The 15,024-nt window shown below is 60.0% G+C and overlaps 2 protein-coding genes across 2 annotated transcripts; both read right to left on the bottom strand.

The window, feature by feature from the left end:
- Positions 1-342: 342 nt before the first annotated feature.
- On the bottom strand, positions 343-3,012 carry JDV02_007125 (uncharacterized protein). Its single transcript, XM_047988590.1, has 2 exons — positions 2,930-3,012; positions 343-2,848 (listed from the first exon to the last, which is right to left on the bottom strand). The coding sequence occupies exon 2, from the start codon at positions 2,318-2,320 to the stop codon at positions 344-346; it is 1,977 nt and encodes a 658-aa protein (XP_047844588.1). The 5' UTR covers positions 2,321-2,848; positions 2,930-3,012; the 3' UTR covers position 343.
- A 3,605-nt stretch (positions 3,013-6,617) lies between these two features.
- Positions 6,618-11,369, bottom strand: KIP2 (Kinesin-like protein kip2). Its single transcript, XM_047988589.1, has 3 exons — positions 10,591-11,369; positions 9,370-10,444; positions 6,618-9,313 (listed from the first exon to the last, which is right to left on the bottom strand). Exons 2-3 carry the CDS (start codon positions 10,148-10,150, stop codon positions 7,224-7,226), a joined length of 2,871 nt encoding a protein of 956 aa, XP_047844587.1. The 5' UTR covers positions 10,151-10,444; positions 10,591-11,369; the 3' UTR covers positions 6,618-7,223.
- Between the last annotated feature and the right edge of the window lie 3,655 nt (positions 11,370-15,024).

Below are 15,024 nucleotides of genomic sequence, written 5' to 3'. Positions count from 1 at the left end.
GTACGTATTGAGCCAAGAATGTCTGAACAGAGAGGGGAAGAGAGAGGGGGAGAGGGAGAGATGAGAGAGAAATTCCAATGTCCGACGAGGTATCAATGCCCGACCCGCCAATAAATAAATAAAGAATCATGCGCCGTGTGATGATGCTTGCTCCCTTGCCCTCACCGCTGAAATAAATAAAACGAATGAATGCTTCCCACCGGACGTCCCCCCCCCCCTCCCCCAACAAGTCTTGAGAGTGTCGCCGCCCGACTCTTGTCTCTCTCCTTCTCTCCATCCCCGTCCTCTCTCTCTCTCTCTCTCTCTCTCTTTCAAGGGACAGCAACAACAACATCATCATCCACTACCAGCTCAGTCCGCTCCAGCTGTATCCCCCGTCAATGTTGACCCACGCGCCCCTCTCCATGCCGCGCTCCCACCCCAGCATGACGCCCAGCAGCTTGCAGCCCGTGGCGCTGACGGCGCACACGACCTTGTCGCTGGCGCCCGCGAGCACCGCCAGGTCCATGGCGTAGGCGCGGCCGAGGAAGCTGCGCAGCTTGAGCGTCTGCTCCGAGGGGGGCTCCGCGTGCCGTCGGACGCCGTCACCGTCATCGTAATCGTCGCTGCCGGGCGCCGCCGTCGCGGCCGCGTTGTTCTTGCGTTCGGCCCCGAGGTTCCAGAACATGGGCGCGAAGAAGCCGCCCTCCCAGCCCTGCGCCTCCTCCTTGAACTGGTGCAGCACGTGCGGGTTCGGGTCCCCGTCGTGCTGGCCCTTGGCCTCTTCCTTGGTGGCGAGCCGGATGCGCTTCTGCGCGAGGTGCGCGTCGGAGAAGTCGGCCTCTTTGCTGACCATGGGGTCGTCCGAGGCAATGACCATGACGGCCCTGTGCTGCTGGGGCTGTTGCTGTTGCAGCAGCTGCTGGACGCCCTCGCCCTCGCCCTTGGCCCCCTTGCTGCTGCTGCCGCTGCTACTACGGCTGCTGTTGTTATAATGCGCCTCGGCCAGGCGATGGGCGTGCCCGACGAATACCTCTGCGGGAATGTACGTGTCCCGGTACTGGTACTCGAGCGGGTGGGCGTCGCCCCGCCGGATATGGATGCCGATGATGGGGGCGTCCTGGGACGAGGTGTCGGCCGACTTGGCCTTGGCCTCGAGCTCCCTGATTCTCTTGTCGACGTACTCCTGGTCCCCCTTGTTGAGGGTGAAGAGCGCCTTGTAGCCGGTCCGGGCCAGCTCCAGCAGGTCGTGCTGGGTGCTGTGCGCGCCCGTGCTGCGCCGGTGCCTGGCCATGAGCGCCGGGTACGCGTCCTGCGAGGTGACGCCCGAGACGACCAGGTGCCGGGCCTGGACCGGGCAGGGCAGCATGTGGTGCCGCGGCGGCGGGCGGCAGTCGGGCAGGGGCGGCGCCTGGAAGAGGTCCGTGTAGGCACCGTAGGCCCAGCGCGAGTCGTCGATGAAGAAGGCCCGCCCTTGCTCCTTGGCCAGCGCGTAGAGCGTCCACAGCGCCATCATGGACCTGCCCAGCCCGGCGTCCCGGCTCTCCATGACGTAGGTGAGCGACCTGTCGCACACGGGCTTGCCGGCCATGGCCTCCCAGTCGAGTCCCACAAAGTGTCCGGACCGTTGGGGCCGCGCCGCCCCCTTGGACGCGCCGGGGAGGAGGCCGCTCCTCTCCGCCTCGGCGACGTCGATGAAGTAATCGTCGGGCTTGTCGTAGGCCAGCATCGTGTCGGCCGAGAGCGGCGCCTTGTGGGACAGCTCCCGAGCGTGCGACGACACCTCGCGGCACCGGCCGCCCATGCCGGCGTACTCCTTGATGGACAGCGGGAACTCGTAGCCGTGGGGGATGGCGACGGTCCATTTCGATCGCCTCTTGCTATCGGTGACGACTATGGGCGTGGGAAAGTCTGGGAGCACGTCCTGCCCTACCATTTCGAACTGCACCCCTCCTCTCCCCCCTGCAAAGTGCGGCAGCACGGCCGGGATGGCATCCCGATGCCAGCAGGCAAAGGCCACGACGTACAGCGCGCTGACGATGGTGACCAGGTAGAGCAGGTGGCGCAAGAGGCGCCGGGGCCGCGCCTTGAAGATTTGTGACGGTGACCGCTTCGGGCGAGGGACCAGGGCCGGCAGACTGGGCGACGGCGGGGGCGAGAAGAGAAGGTGGTTGAAGTTGAAGCGTGACGAGGTCGCGGACAGGGGCGCGGAGGAGCCGCGGTCCTGGCCGCTGTTGTTGTACGACGCCGCCCGGCGGAGGTTGATCCTGGGCGGCGCGACCATGATTTTGTGGTGGTGGTGGTGGTGGGTGGAATGCGTGAGGTCGAGGCGAGGCGCCATGGCCGCGGTGGCGATGGTCGTGACCCTATAACTATCACACGGACGCGAAACGAGGGCGCATCAAGACGCGATGAAATCTGGGACCAGACGAGGAACGCCAACAAGGAGTGAAAGTCGCTGCCTAGTGAACGACGCAAAGAGGTCGAATAAAAAGGGTGAGCGAGCCGAATCGAATATACGGTAGCGAGCCGCAAGGGGGTCCGCCAAGGGGACGTTGGAGAGGAAGAAAGAGAAAAGATTGAGTGAGTGAGTGAGTGAGTGAGGCAGGCCCAACCGTGGGCGATGATGAGTAAGAAGTCGAATGAAGAAGATGTTGTTCCAGCAAAAGGGGATATTCAGGAAAAAGAATAGAAAAGAGAAGTACGGAAATGGTCCGCCCGTCAACAAGCCAAGGGGCGCGAGCGAGGACCCATTCCGATTCACTGTCCCCGCGTCATGGAGCAATCAAAGCCAGCAAGTGATCGTCACCGACGGTCGGGGAGGGGGTGACGATCCCGTCTTGGATGATGGATGGATGGATGGGGGTATCTTGTCAAACTTGTTACTACTACTACTACTACTGCCGCGAGCTGAGGGCGGCGGGGTTGGGTGCTTTTTAAAAGGACGTACGGGCACAACAGTAGTAGTAGTAATAGTAGTAGTAGTAGTAGTAGTACTTGAAGAACGCAGAAGAGGCACACAAAGTACAAGGGTTGGGCAAGCAATAAGTATGTAGTCAAGGTGGTATGATGAGGAACGAAAGAAAGGGCAGCCGAGGAACCGTCTTTTTTGTCTTTTGCGTCGCCCGCCCGCCGGCGCCACTGACTGACTGACTGACTGGGAACTTGACTGGCTGGTCTGGTCTGGTCTGGTTCTGTTCGGGCCAAGCGCCGATCGAGGAAGCGCAGGCCAGACCGGACGAGCGTTGCGAAAATGGGACCCCTGCCCTGGCACCGTGTGTTGCGTCCGTCGTCGCCTCGTCCGTCCGTCCGTCAAAAAAGTGCCCGGGGAGTGCATGGGCATGGGCATGAGCATGGATGGGCATGGATGAATGGGATTGGGGGGCCATGATGATGATGATGATGATGATGCTGGTAGCGGCCCAAGCCCCAAGACCCTCCCCGGGGAGCTTCTTCTCCAGTCGTTCCCCCAATGCAATCTTTCTCAAACTCGTCCTCTTCGTCCCTCCCCCACACTTGGAGCTCTGCTACAGGTCCTAACGTTAACTACTGTGCCGTATCAAGTCTGTACTGTACCCGAGCAGTCGACAGAAATGGGCATGGGGCCGCATGAGCCGGTCCCTGGCCCCCCCTCCCCGCGGTGATGTCGAGCGAGGATTGGGCCCTTGGGAACACAAAGTTGAGCCAGAGAGGGTTGAAAAGGCTCGAGGCGCAGCGCCGCAAGATGCAGCTGATGCTGATGCCGGTGATATCTTTCCGTCCTCCTTCTCCGGGCGGGGGAAAGCACATGCAGCCAATGCACGACTCAGCGGGACACAGCTGGGCAGACAGAAGCGGACACGGGCCCCGTCGAGCACAGCATCCAGGCGACGTGGCTATCGGGACCGCGCTGGACCTGTCATGCCGGAGGGGAGGGAAAGGAAGGGGGGGGGCTTTGCTTGTTGCACGAGGAGGATTTTTTACTGCCACTACTACTATACTTCGTACTGTACGTACTTCTTGTGCGCCCACCCGCCGCCGCGGCGACGTGACAGACAGCCCGAAAACGAGAGAGCGACAAGGCCATGCCTGCCTGGTTCATGTGGCCCGTCAGGGTCGGTCGGTCAGTCAGTCAGTCAATCAATCACGCAGGGGTGCTGTTTTTCCTGATGGATGATGGATGATGGATAATGACGATGACGATGATGATGGGGATTCTCGTCGGTCCTGTGACGCGAGAGAGAGACAGCGTCATTTCCCATTGTTTTTTTTTTCTTTCCAGAGACAGGGAGGGGGGGAAGAGAGACACGCAGCCACGGGACAGCAGGGAGGGGCCCATTCAGCCGTTGGGGGGAAGGGAGCCGCGAGAAAGAGAATGGAAAGAATAGCGATGTGCAGACCAAGACCCGTGGATCGTCATGTTTGGGGACACGAGCCGCTGCGCAGCGACAGGGATGCCGGGGTTTACGTCAAACTGGGGCGCCGCCTGGATCAAACTGTCGTCATCAAGTCCAGGGGTCCTCTTCCGTCGTGGCCCCCCCGCCCTGTGCGCCTCTCTCTCTCTGTCTCTGTCTCTGTCTCTCTCTCTCACTCTCTCTCTCTCTCTGTGTGTGTGTGTGTCTTATCTGGCGCTGCCGCTGCCCTGTCCTCGTCGTCTGTGTCTGTGTCTGTGTCTGTGTCTGTCTCGTTGGGTCTTCCTCGGAGGCAGCGTGGCTGCTGCGCGCGCCAAGAGATGCCAGGCCAGGCCAGCCAGCCAGCCAGAGAAACGGATCCGAGAACAGACCAGGAAAAAAAAAAGTATGAAACGAGGGCAAGCAGCCGCCTGCCCAGGGGGTAACGTGCCCCGCGGGTAGGTCAGTAACTACGTAGGTACCTGTCTGTAGCTTTTCGCCCCAGGGTCCCGCGTGTTGGGTGTCCTCGTGCTGTAAGGTAACTTATACAGTACCCAAGCACGTACTTGGGGGCGCTCTGTCGCCAACAGCACGGGCCGGTGGGGAGGCGCCTTCCTTGCGCTGCCCTGGCCGGCCCGCTCGCTCGCTCGTCCAGTGGGGGGTGTCGAGGGGATGGAGAGGAGAGGCGTTTCACCATTCGGGGCTGGGACAGCTGAGGAGCCAATGGAAGTGCATGCACCCCTGGCGCGCTGGTCCGTCCCTCCACCCCGGGGGACCCGTCCGGAGGCGAGGTGGGGACGCTGGTGACCTTCTCACTGATGGGGCAGCACAGAGAGCACCGCCGAGCGAGCACCTCACTTTTTTGTTGCTGCGTGCTCACTCAGCTGCCTCATGCCACACAGGCTGGATGGATGGATGGAGGGGAGGGGGACGACCAACAATGAATGAATGGCACAAACCGACGAGCAGTGCATTAGCATCTCTCTCAAGACTCTTTTTATTTTTATTAATTTTTATTATTATTATTATTATTTTGACAGGACGCGCCGCACGCAATAAGAGGAGCTTGAACCAACCAACCGCACGCGGCTCATCGCGCCTCCCACGCCTCATCAGCCGCCGACCTCCTGCCCGTCCCGTCTCCGTGTCCCGTGTCCCGTATCCCCGTCCCATCAGATCCCCCCCCCCCCCCAAATCATCATCATCATCATTGTCCATCCATCCATCCTTCCATGCAGTCAATCCCCATGTACTGTATGGCTCTGACTCGAGCGGCTCGCGTCCAATCGCCTCAGCCGGATCCCGCCGGGCCAGCCACGTCGTTTCTGCCGGCGCTCTCTTGCGTTGCGTTGCGTTGCGTTGCGCCCGTGTTGCGTTGCCGTGGCAGGCGGGGCGGGCGGGCGGGCGTGCTGACAGCCAGCCAGCCAGCCAGCCGGGGATGACATGTGCCACTCACAGAGCACTCGTCGCATCGACTCATGGATGGGTTGGGATGGGATGGGATCTCCTAGCTGCGGATCTTTGTAACTACTAGTAGCACACCATCTACTTCGTACACGCAAAGGCGCCACCCATTTGTTTTGTCCGGTCCGAGTCTGTTCTCATCTGTCACGCTGAAACGCCGCTCAGTCAGCCCCCGTCAGCCCGCTTGCCTCCCGCATCACGCGCAGCGCATGCTCGTACGTACTGTGCTGCATGACTGGACTGGTTGGACTGGACTGAACTGACTGGCTGACATACGTGCTTACATACTTACATACATGCGCACATACTTCACCTGCTGTGCACACCAAGGTACTTCGTACGTACGTACGTAGATATCTCAGCTCATTGGGTAGGACCAGTTCTGCAAAAAGTACATTTGTATAGTACGCAAAGTACCAAGTAGGCTCGGACCATTGCGAAACGGGGTGGCCGGCATACCTAGGTAATAGACTATGCCCCGTGCGCCCGCGCGAGAGAGAGAAAGTAGAGAGAGCCCTGCTTTTCAAGGCCCATTTACACGACACCGAGGCACACCAGGGTCCGGCGTCCCCCTCGCGTCAAGCTCACTCATCATCATCACCCACCCAGACCGCCAAGCGTCCATCGTTGATGGCGTTCACGTCAGTGCGCGCCCAGGAATCATGTTCGCGCAAAGCCTACGAAATATGTTGAGTAATTACTACATGCTGTACCTAGGTAGGCAGTAGGTACAGTGCTAACGTTGTTGCGTACTTCGTACAAGTACGGCTAGTCAGTCACCCGCAAGTGGCGCACTGCACACGGAACCGAGTGAACCAGCGTCATTGAGCTTTCGAAACGCGCCGCGCCCAATATCGACAGTACCTGTTGCGTGCGCACGGGCAAGCGCATTGCAATATAAACCTTTCGCAAGCACCCGTGCCTGAATCCTCAAAACATCACAAGCATCGCCGTCATCGTTGCTAGGCCTCCAGCCTCGTGGCCGTGCTCCATTAAGAGGGCCTGGCCTCTCACTCCAGCCGTCTCGTATTCAGTACATAAAGATGCCATCTCCTCACTTCGGTCAACTCCTAAGGAGCGTAAAAGTTCCTCCTCGAATCGGCCATGCATCATAGACGTAAACAACAGCGTAAAGGGCTTCCTGTCCCGCCCTGAGCAAAGTACCTCCTCTCCAAAGCTACCCAGCCAAAAAAAGGTTTCGGGGGCGCCTCTGGTTCCCCTCGTCCGAAAAGTAGAGAGGCGTCTACCAAGACACCAAACGGCAACAGAAACAAACACGAAATCGGGTATAGCGCAAGCATTTCCGGTAACAGCCTTAATTCCCAAACTCCTTGTATCCTCCTCGCCTCGCCTACCCGCCGCTTCGCCTGCCATAAAACAGTACCGCTGCTAACGGCGAGCTGATTGGCCTCAGGCAGCCTCGGCCGCGGCCAGCTTGTCGCTCTCGGGCGGGATGGGGCTTTGGCGCAGTGGCTGAAGCTCTCCGGGTGAGCCTGCGGTATCCGTCTTGTGGCCTGCCGGTAGTCGGACGCTTCCACGAGAGCTCTTTACAATATGTCCCGTCTCGACACCATCCTGAATCATCTCCTCGAGCATCCGGTTCATCTCGTCGACGCTCTTGGTGCGTCCCTTGGCTGGTTTCGATGGGGTCGGGCTCGCGGGTCCCTTGCCACGCCAACCGTGTCGTGACGGGGGAGATCGTGCCTCGGCTGATGCATCAGCATTGTCCCGCGACCGAGCCGCACTGCGCAGAGCCGACAACATCCTGTCCTTGTCGTACAGTCTCTCACGCAGGTCCGCAATCTCCGCATCCTTCTCCTTTAGCGCGGCGGCGACACTGTGATCCTCGCCGACCATGATTCCCTTTGGTGCCGAGAAGCCAACCGACGTTCGGGAGGAGCTCGCTCGCCGAGCCTGGAGAAGCCGTTTTTCCAGTGTGGCAATATATCGGTTCTTGTCCGCCAGGTCGGCTTGCAGCGCACGGTTCTGCGCCGCCAGCGAGGCAGTCCCGTCGCCGTATTCTCCGACACTGTCATCCTCGCCTTCCGCAGCCTCCGCGTCAGCGCCACACGGTCTCTGTCCGGCGCTAGACCGTCGCCCGATAGTGGACGAGGTCGAAGTCATGGACGCTGTTCGCTCAGGGAAAGGCTTTGTACCGTTAGACGTGGCAACCGAGGATCGAACAGATCCGGGGAGTGACAGCTGGGAGAATCTGGCATATTGACCAAGCGAGCTCATGGATCCGTTCGAGTTGACACCAATCGACTTGGAGCTCAGTATGAGCCGGTTCAGATGGTCAATGCGCTCCTTCAGCGCCGTTCTCGCGAGTTGCATTTCGAGCATCTGTTCCTCGTGTCGTTCCGACATTTCCAGCTCACGGACCTTCTCGGCTTCGTCCTCCTTCTCCTTTTCCGTATCCTTGTTCTTCTTAGCCTGAGTGTCCAGTTGTTGGCGAAGCTCGAGTATCTCCATCCGGTATCGTTCCAAGAGCACTCGGGCGCCACCATCGCCGCCGGCGCCGAGGGCTTCCTCGGCTCTCTTTGCGTGGCTCACAATGTTGTTCTTGGCCCTCGACGCAAACTTGAGTGTGTTCAGTGTTTCGGTCGTGTGTGTGTTTGCGGCGGCGGCGCTGCCAGCGGCACCAATCTGAATTGTGCAGAGGATGCTGACCAGCGAGTTGCCAGACAACGCCCCCTGAAGCAGGCGCGTCAGTTTGCTGTCACGGTACGGCAGATGCTTCCCCTCCTTGTCGCCGCCTTTGGCTTCCTTGTCTTTCCACTCTGAGAGTTTGGCGATGACAGTGCCCAGCGTAAGAAGGCTCTTGTTGATATGAGCACCTTCTTGCCGACGCTCCTTGGACTCTGCGGCCTTCTCCGAACCAGCAAGGTCTATCAGGCTCAGAGTCGAGACTCGAACTCCTCCAGGAAGTATGGCAGATCGCTTGCCTTCAGCTCCACCGGGTCCGGCTCCCGGGATACGCTCGCGACTCTCCACGACAATCTGCACGACGGCGTGGCTTCGAGAGCTGCGAGCGTTGAATTGCGTGCTGGCCGTCCGGCGGGCCTGGTCGCCCCGGGCAATTACCCGCAACAACTGCGTAGGGCTCTGAACGATCTCCTCCTTTAGCGGCGTCGCATAGACGCCACGCTTGCTGTCTTCACGCAGCTTGATCTCGTCCTGTTGAACGGCGCCTCCGACCCCACTCCCCGTAGGCATGCTCAACAAGTCGTGAATCTTCTCGTTATAAATTTCCAGATAGCTTACGCGGAGCAAAAACTCGCGGGATGGCGTCTCTCGGATGTAAGAGAAGATGTCGGTAATGGCCAACGGGATTACACCAGGTGAGGAGGCCGTTCCTTGCATGGAGAAAGTCTTTCCCGTGCCCGTCATACCGTAGGCAAAGACGGTGCCGTGGTAGCCTTCCATGACGCGGCGGACGAGCCGCTTCGCGATGTGGTCGTAAACGCGCGAGTTGTTATCGTGCGTCGTAAAGACATTGTCTGGGTCGAGATTAGCAAGCAAGCGACACCAAGAGCCCTCGACTAGCATAGCATACCATAATAATGATCGCCGCCCTCTTTGCCTCGGTAGGCGATGAGTGACTTTCGACCGTCGACCATCCATTCGCCCTCGGGACTTTGCTGGTCGGTGTTGGCGTCAGGCCGCACACGCACACTCACGATGACGTTGCCCTTGCCCTCGCCCTTGGAAGAGCGCCTGTCCGACATGGAGGCAGGCCTGGACGAGTCAGCGTGCTGTACCGCCTCGCCCGAATCCTCGTATGTCGTGGCAGACGTTGAGTATGAATCCTGGGCCGAGGAGCTGCGGCTATGAGGTGGCGAGGACACGCTTATCAGGCCGTCCGACATTCGGACGCTGTTCACTGACTTGCCATCTCCACTCCCGTTGAGTAGGCTTGGTGTAGTAGGCGAGAAGGGGCTGTGGGATAGCTCTCTGGGTGACTTGGCTTTGCGTGATCGGACCTGTTCGTTTGCCAGCGGGCTAGGCGGCATACTAGTCGACCGGTGATCGCCTCTGGGCGGGTGGGGGAAAGAGTTGATGCTGACTGTCTTTCTAAGAGTCTTGCCAGCGGCATTGAGGGCGGGAGACGGTCTCGGGTGAGGCAGGGCCGAGTTGGGGATAGGCAATGGAGGTGCGAGGGCGCCGGACGGTGCTCGGAGCCCACTTCGTGGAGTTGTCGGTGCGGATTTGGAAGGGTTGGCAGCAGCGTTCAAGTTGCCCGTGCTCTTCCGGGTCTTGCTGACGGGCAGTGCAGGCAGCGCCATGCTTGGTGGGCCGTTTGATGGCCGCGAAGGGCGAGGCAACGCTGTGGCCATTGTGTAAGAGAAGACGGCTGTTTGTCAATGTATTCGGCGGAGCAGCCGCGGAAGACGCGGGCTGTTTGCAGCGGGGGAACTACGCGTCAACCTTTTTCGAGTCCATGAACACACGAGCGGAACAAAGACGCTGATGAAGGGCAAAAGTGTCGGGCCAGACAAGACGATTCGCGCTGCTATGCGTGATCAGGCGACCTCGAACGACGGCCGCTCGCATGAATGAGAACAGTTTAACGACGTGGGTATGCTGGGCGACGGCCGCCCAATGGCACCACAATGTCGGCAGGCGTTTGCCTGAGGACTAAAACGGTCAGTATCGACACTCGATGCTGGAGGCGGTCGTAACCATAGCTCAGGAATAACATCTATGCTCGCTGCAACAATGCAAAGGCGGGCATAGCATCGGAGTCATGTGGCGGAGGCGGGAGGCGATGGCGTACCGTAAAAACTTGGCCGACAGCGTGGCCAGTCGGCCAACCAGACCAGACTGCCGTGGTCGGAGCAGAAACAGCAGGTCCGTCCGTCTGCTGGCGTCGCCTTTGGTGGGAAAGACGCGGCAGTGGGCCAAAAGAAAAGAAACAAAGCAGATGGGAGCCGACTCAGGTCTGCACCCAGACGCGACCGTCGAATGTCAGGCAGGACACTAGCAACGCAGGTCTCGACGCTGGTTCCTTTTTCGGTCTTGTGCTGGGCTCCAAGCAAGCTGATGAGATCGGCGAGACCGCGGCGGTTGCGTGCAGGTCGCTGTGGCTTCGTCCGAGCGTCCGTCCGAGGCGGTGATTGCGTGAGCGAGCGAGCGAGCGAACCTGGCTGCAGCTGTGCTAACGACGAGACGTATCGACGAGGCGGCGAGGCGAGGTCGATCCGGGGAAGATGGTCGAGCGTATCGTCGCGGGGGAGGGGCAGATGGCGGCCGTGGCCGAGTTATCTGAAAATGAGCGAGATGGTTCCCCTTGCCTGGGAGCAGGGCGGGAGCGCTTCGAGACAGGCCCACTGAGCCGAAGGGGCGCCTGGCTCCTGTGCGCCGGGGTAATCGAATGAATGACGCAAAACGCGACCGCGTGCGGTGCAATGCGATGCGAGACGGGGGAGGGAGGGGTTCAATAGACGCAGGCAAAGCTCCCTGGGCCAGGCAGGACAAGAGTCTCTGCTTCGGGGCGAGTGAAGGTGGAGAGCGGAAAGCGGAAGACTGAGAAAGGTGTTGACGGTGGTGTTGAAGACGTGGGAGGTGGAGCGGAAGGATGGTGGAAGGAGCCTGGGGAGCTACTACACCAGTAACACCACCCACTGTCGTGTACTCCGTACACGCTGCGGGCTTCCCACACTGCCTGTCCGGGGGTGGGCGACAGGTACCTGATCAGGTGCTGCTAAGACCAACATCCATCCCAGGGCCGGCACAATGCTAGAGTAGCAGCACATCTAGTACCTACATGCATGGTCGGCAATGGCCAGCCCATGTGGTGCCGCTGCGCTACACTGCAGTGCGCCGCGTCGCGGATCTTGCATGCCACAAAACATAGTATGTATGTACGCAGGTATCAATGGACCTCCACCAACCCCAGCCAGATGGGACGAGGGGCCAAGCCGGGAGCACGAGGCACCGCACGATGCGGCGGTGCTGCGATTTAGCGCAGTCCAACGACTTCCGGGCCTCAACTTTAGCCTTCGTACTAACTAGTAGCCAGGGGGGGTGGCCAGTCGCTGCTGCTATTACTCGTACTAGCTCGAAAGAGGCGTGTGGCGGCTGCGTTCACTCGGCGGGGGTCGCGGTCGGCGGTGCCGTCTCGCTGCAGCCACCCCTGAACAAGGTCCCTTTCTGGGGGATGCTCCCGCAGGCAGGGAAGGTGTGCACGGCCAGCACGCCTCGGTAGCTCAGCACCTTATTCGATGTAAGAGGGACCTCACCTAGTGGAGGCTGTCAGGGCAGCGCAGCGGCAACAGAAACTCTCAGCACAGAGCACACCACTGCGAGGGTGGTGGGTGGTGGCCGCGGGTGGTGGCGGGCACAGGTGTCCTCTCAATGGGTGCAAGGTAATTAATTACCCTGCTGTAATTACGATAGTCCGACCAGGCGAGCCGGTTGCCTCTGATTCGGCAAGGTTGGCCGGGCCACGACCCCTCTGTCCGTCAGCCTCCGTTCTCGTCACTTTCTGCGTGACGGGACCCCGGAAGGACGAGGCGAGCGATCTGGCGATGCCAATTGAAGGATGAATGTCCGGGGGGCCGGCCGGAAGAGAGTGGAGCGGACATGATGCCGGGACTGCTGCTGTCATCACAACCAAAGGTCGACCAAAACCTGCAATGCAATCCCTTTGCCCCTCTGGTCCCGTTTGCGTTGTGTCGGTAAATTTGCCACACGTGCTTCGCGCTGCACACATGAACTTGATACGGCAAAGACGCTTCCCAGGCGGATTGGCGTCTGGAGAGGTTCCGTGACTTTTTCCGAGGGGGGATCCCGTCGCTCGTCCGGGTGGGTGGTGGCGGGCCCTGGCTGGCATCATGGACTGGAGGCTTGGCGCCTCTCGGGGCCACCCCGCGACGCTGCCTGCTGGAGACGGGAGAGGGTGGAGCGCGGTCCAGGCCCGACTCTTGGGACGTGAGCCCGCTTGCTTTCTGCCACTCGTCGCCCTCTTGTCGGGTGTAAGCGTCAGACGAGCATCGAGCTGGGAATGAATGCGAGGCGGAGAAGTGTGTCTAGATACACTTACAAGTACGTTCGTTAGTCGTACCGGACCTGAGGTAACTGTCACGCCTGCAGATCAGCAAGGTGGTGAGCGGTCTCACTTGACTGCCCTAGACACACACCTGAGCAGAGACTCCCTCCAGTGCTGCTGCTGCTCTCCCAGCACCTGCCTGCCTGTGGGGTGGATGCACTCCAAAGCCCAACGGGGACGCTCAAGGTCTGTCTGGATGGAACCCGAGTTGGCTGGCGCCTCAACTGCAGTGCCCCCCAGGTGACGCCTGCCCTCCCATGGCACTGTGACCCTGCTATGGAAGGAACTTGGAGGTTCTACCTCCCCAGTACGGACGCCCCGGCTCCGGTCACCGTGCCTGCGCTAGTAGCAACGACAACCCCAACTGCCGCCGTTCTCTGCTGCGCCCTGTCAAGAAAAAGGTACTAACTCTTACTAGCACCAGGTACCCGATGCTGCTACACCTGGATAAGCTCCACGGGAATTACCCCCCCTAAAGCATCATCGGCCAGACTGCAGCTTCCAAGACGCTCATCTCCCTCTGCCTCTCACGCGACCCGAGACGCAACCAATATTATCATCGCCTCCCTCCCGGGTCCATCACACTGACTATCAATTGGGAGACGCGCCGATGACATCGCCATCAATAAAATATACCCTATCGCCCATGGCCTCCCTCACCCCCTTTTTTTTTTCCCGGACCTGCGCTCATCGGGCCGGCCCCGAGAGGAATGCTTCTCCCCCCTTTCTTCTCCGGGTCAAGGGCCTGGGCCAATTTCGATTCAATCCCACCCTTGCAAGGGTCGCCCTCCGCATCAGGCTTAGGCACCCGAGCAGCTCGGCGAGCGGGTGTGCTGCTGGACGAGAAGGAAGAAGCTCGCGGCTGTTGCTGCTGCTCCTGCTCGCTCCTTTGTCGTCGATGTCGATCCCGTGCCCGGCCTCGAGGTGCAGTATCCCCAGACGCGCGCGCGCGCACGAGGACACGGACTTCTTCACGCAGAATGCACCTACGTACTAGCCTGATCTACACGAGAAGCAAACACACGCGCACATGGCATCTGGGACTAACGGGCTACGTATGTATAGCCGCGAGGAATTCTCGTCGTCGGCCTCGTCGTCGTCATCACGGCTAAAAGCAGGCCAGCCCAGCCCGCTCGAGTTGTGTGTGTGTGCTGCCACGGCATCGTCGCCTGCCGGCATGTGGGCGGCCCTACGGCCGAAGTCCCTCCATGGTTGCATCGCAAACGCCTCGTCACAGTTTTGTTGACTGGCCCAGTGCCTGCAACAAGTCCGACTTGGCGTACGGCCGCAACGGCGCCAAGGGGGGAGGGGGCACTCGATTGCACGTTGGCTACGTTCTCGTACCACGTTATCAGGACGTGCGAGTATGCAGGCACCAGGAACACATCCGACATGCCGGTATTAAGGAAAGGGTGGAGGCGTCCACCCCAGCTTGCCAAGTTCTTCATACGCATCAAGGCTGCCCAATACCACCAAAGCCCAGTCAGGATCCCTTGGCGCGCAGACTGGGTACCTGCGCCGCCCATCATAGATGCCGCGCTGACTGACTTCTTGTCGAATGAGGCGTCTGTTGGTGGCTCTTGTCTCTCTGCCGATGCGAGGTAGCATTATCCTTGGCCTTGCGAGTATCCGTCTCGGCTCATGCGGTGGCACCACCCCCTCCACAAGTGGCTGATACAAAGACGCACATCATGCCCGCCATCAGGTCAGAGGAGCTACTACGAACCTTTGCCCAGACTCTGCCACAGCACAACATGCATGGAAGTGCTTGGGGTCGACTCGTCGAGCTCCTACCTCGTGCCCCCTCGAGTCTTGCAATACCGTCCATGCGTGTCGCGGCCGCCGAGCCCGCGCTTTCGTTGGGTTCGCCAGCTTGTACCCACAAAACACGACATTTTGTATGCCTGCCATTTTTTACCTCTCCGCTCGCTCGTATACTTGTCGTACAGATTGCAAGCTACGGTCCACTACGAAGTACGAATAAGCGGAAAGGAAACTAGATACACGTGTAGCCCCACGACATCTGCAACGTACGCCAATTCAATGGCCGGCACGAGGACGGTTCAACAGCCAAGACACACGATACTCGCCCGAACTTTGTACGAATATCTCACGATGCGCCGAAAGATGCGACGGAAGGGGGCAAGACAAACAAGGGCA

This window comes from Purpureocillium takamizusanense, chromosome 6 (assembly GCF_022605165.1).
Source record: "Purpureocillium takamizusanense chromosome 6, complete sequence".
In the NCBI taxonomy this organism is placed as follows: Eukaryota; Fungi; Ascomycota; class Sordariomycetes; order Hypocreales; family Ophiocordycipitaceae; genus Purpureocillium; species Purpureocillium takamizusanense.
The sequence above is the reverse complement of the archived record's forward strand: the minus strand, read 5'-3'. Positions and strand labels throughout refer to the sequence as shown.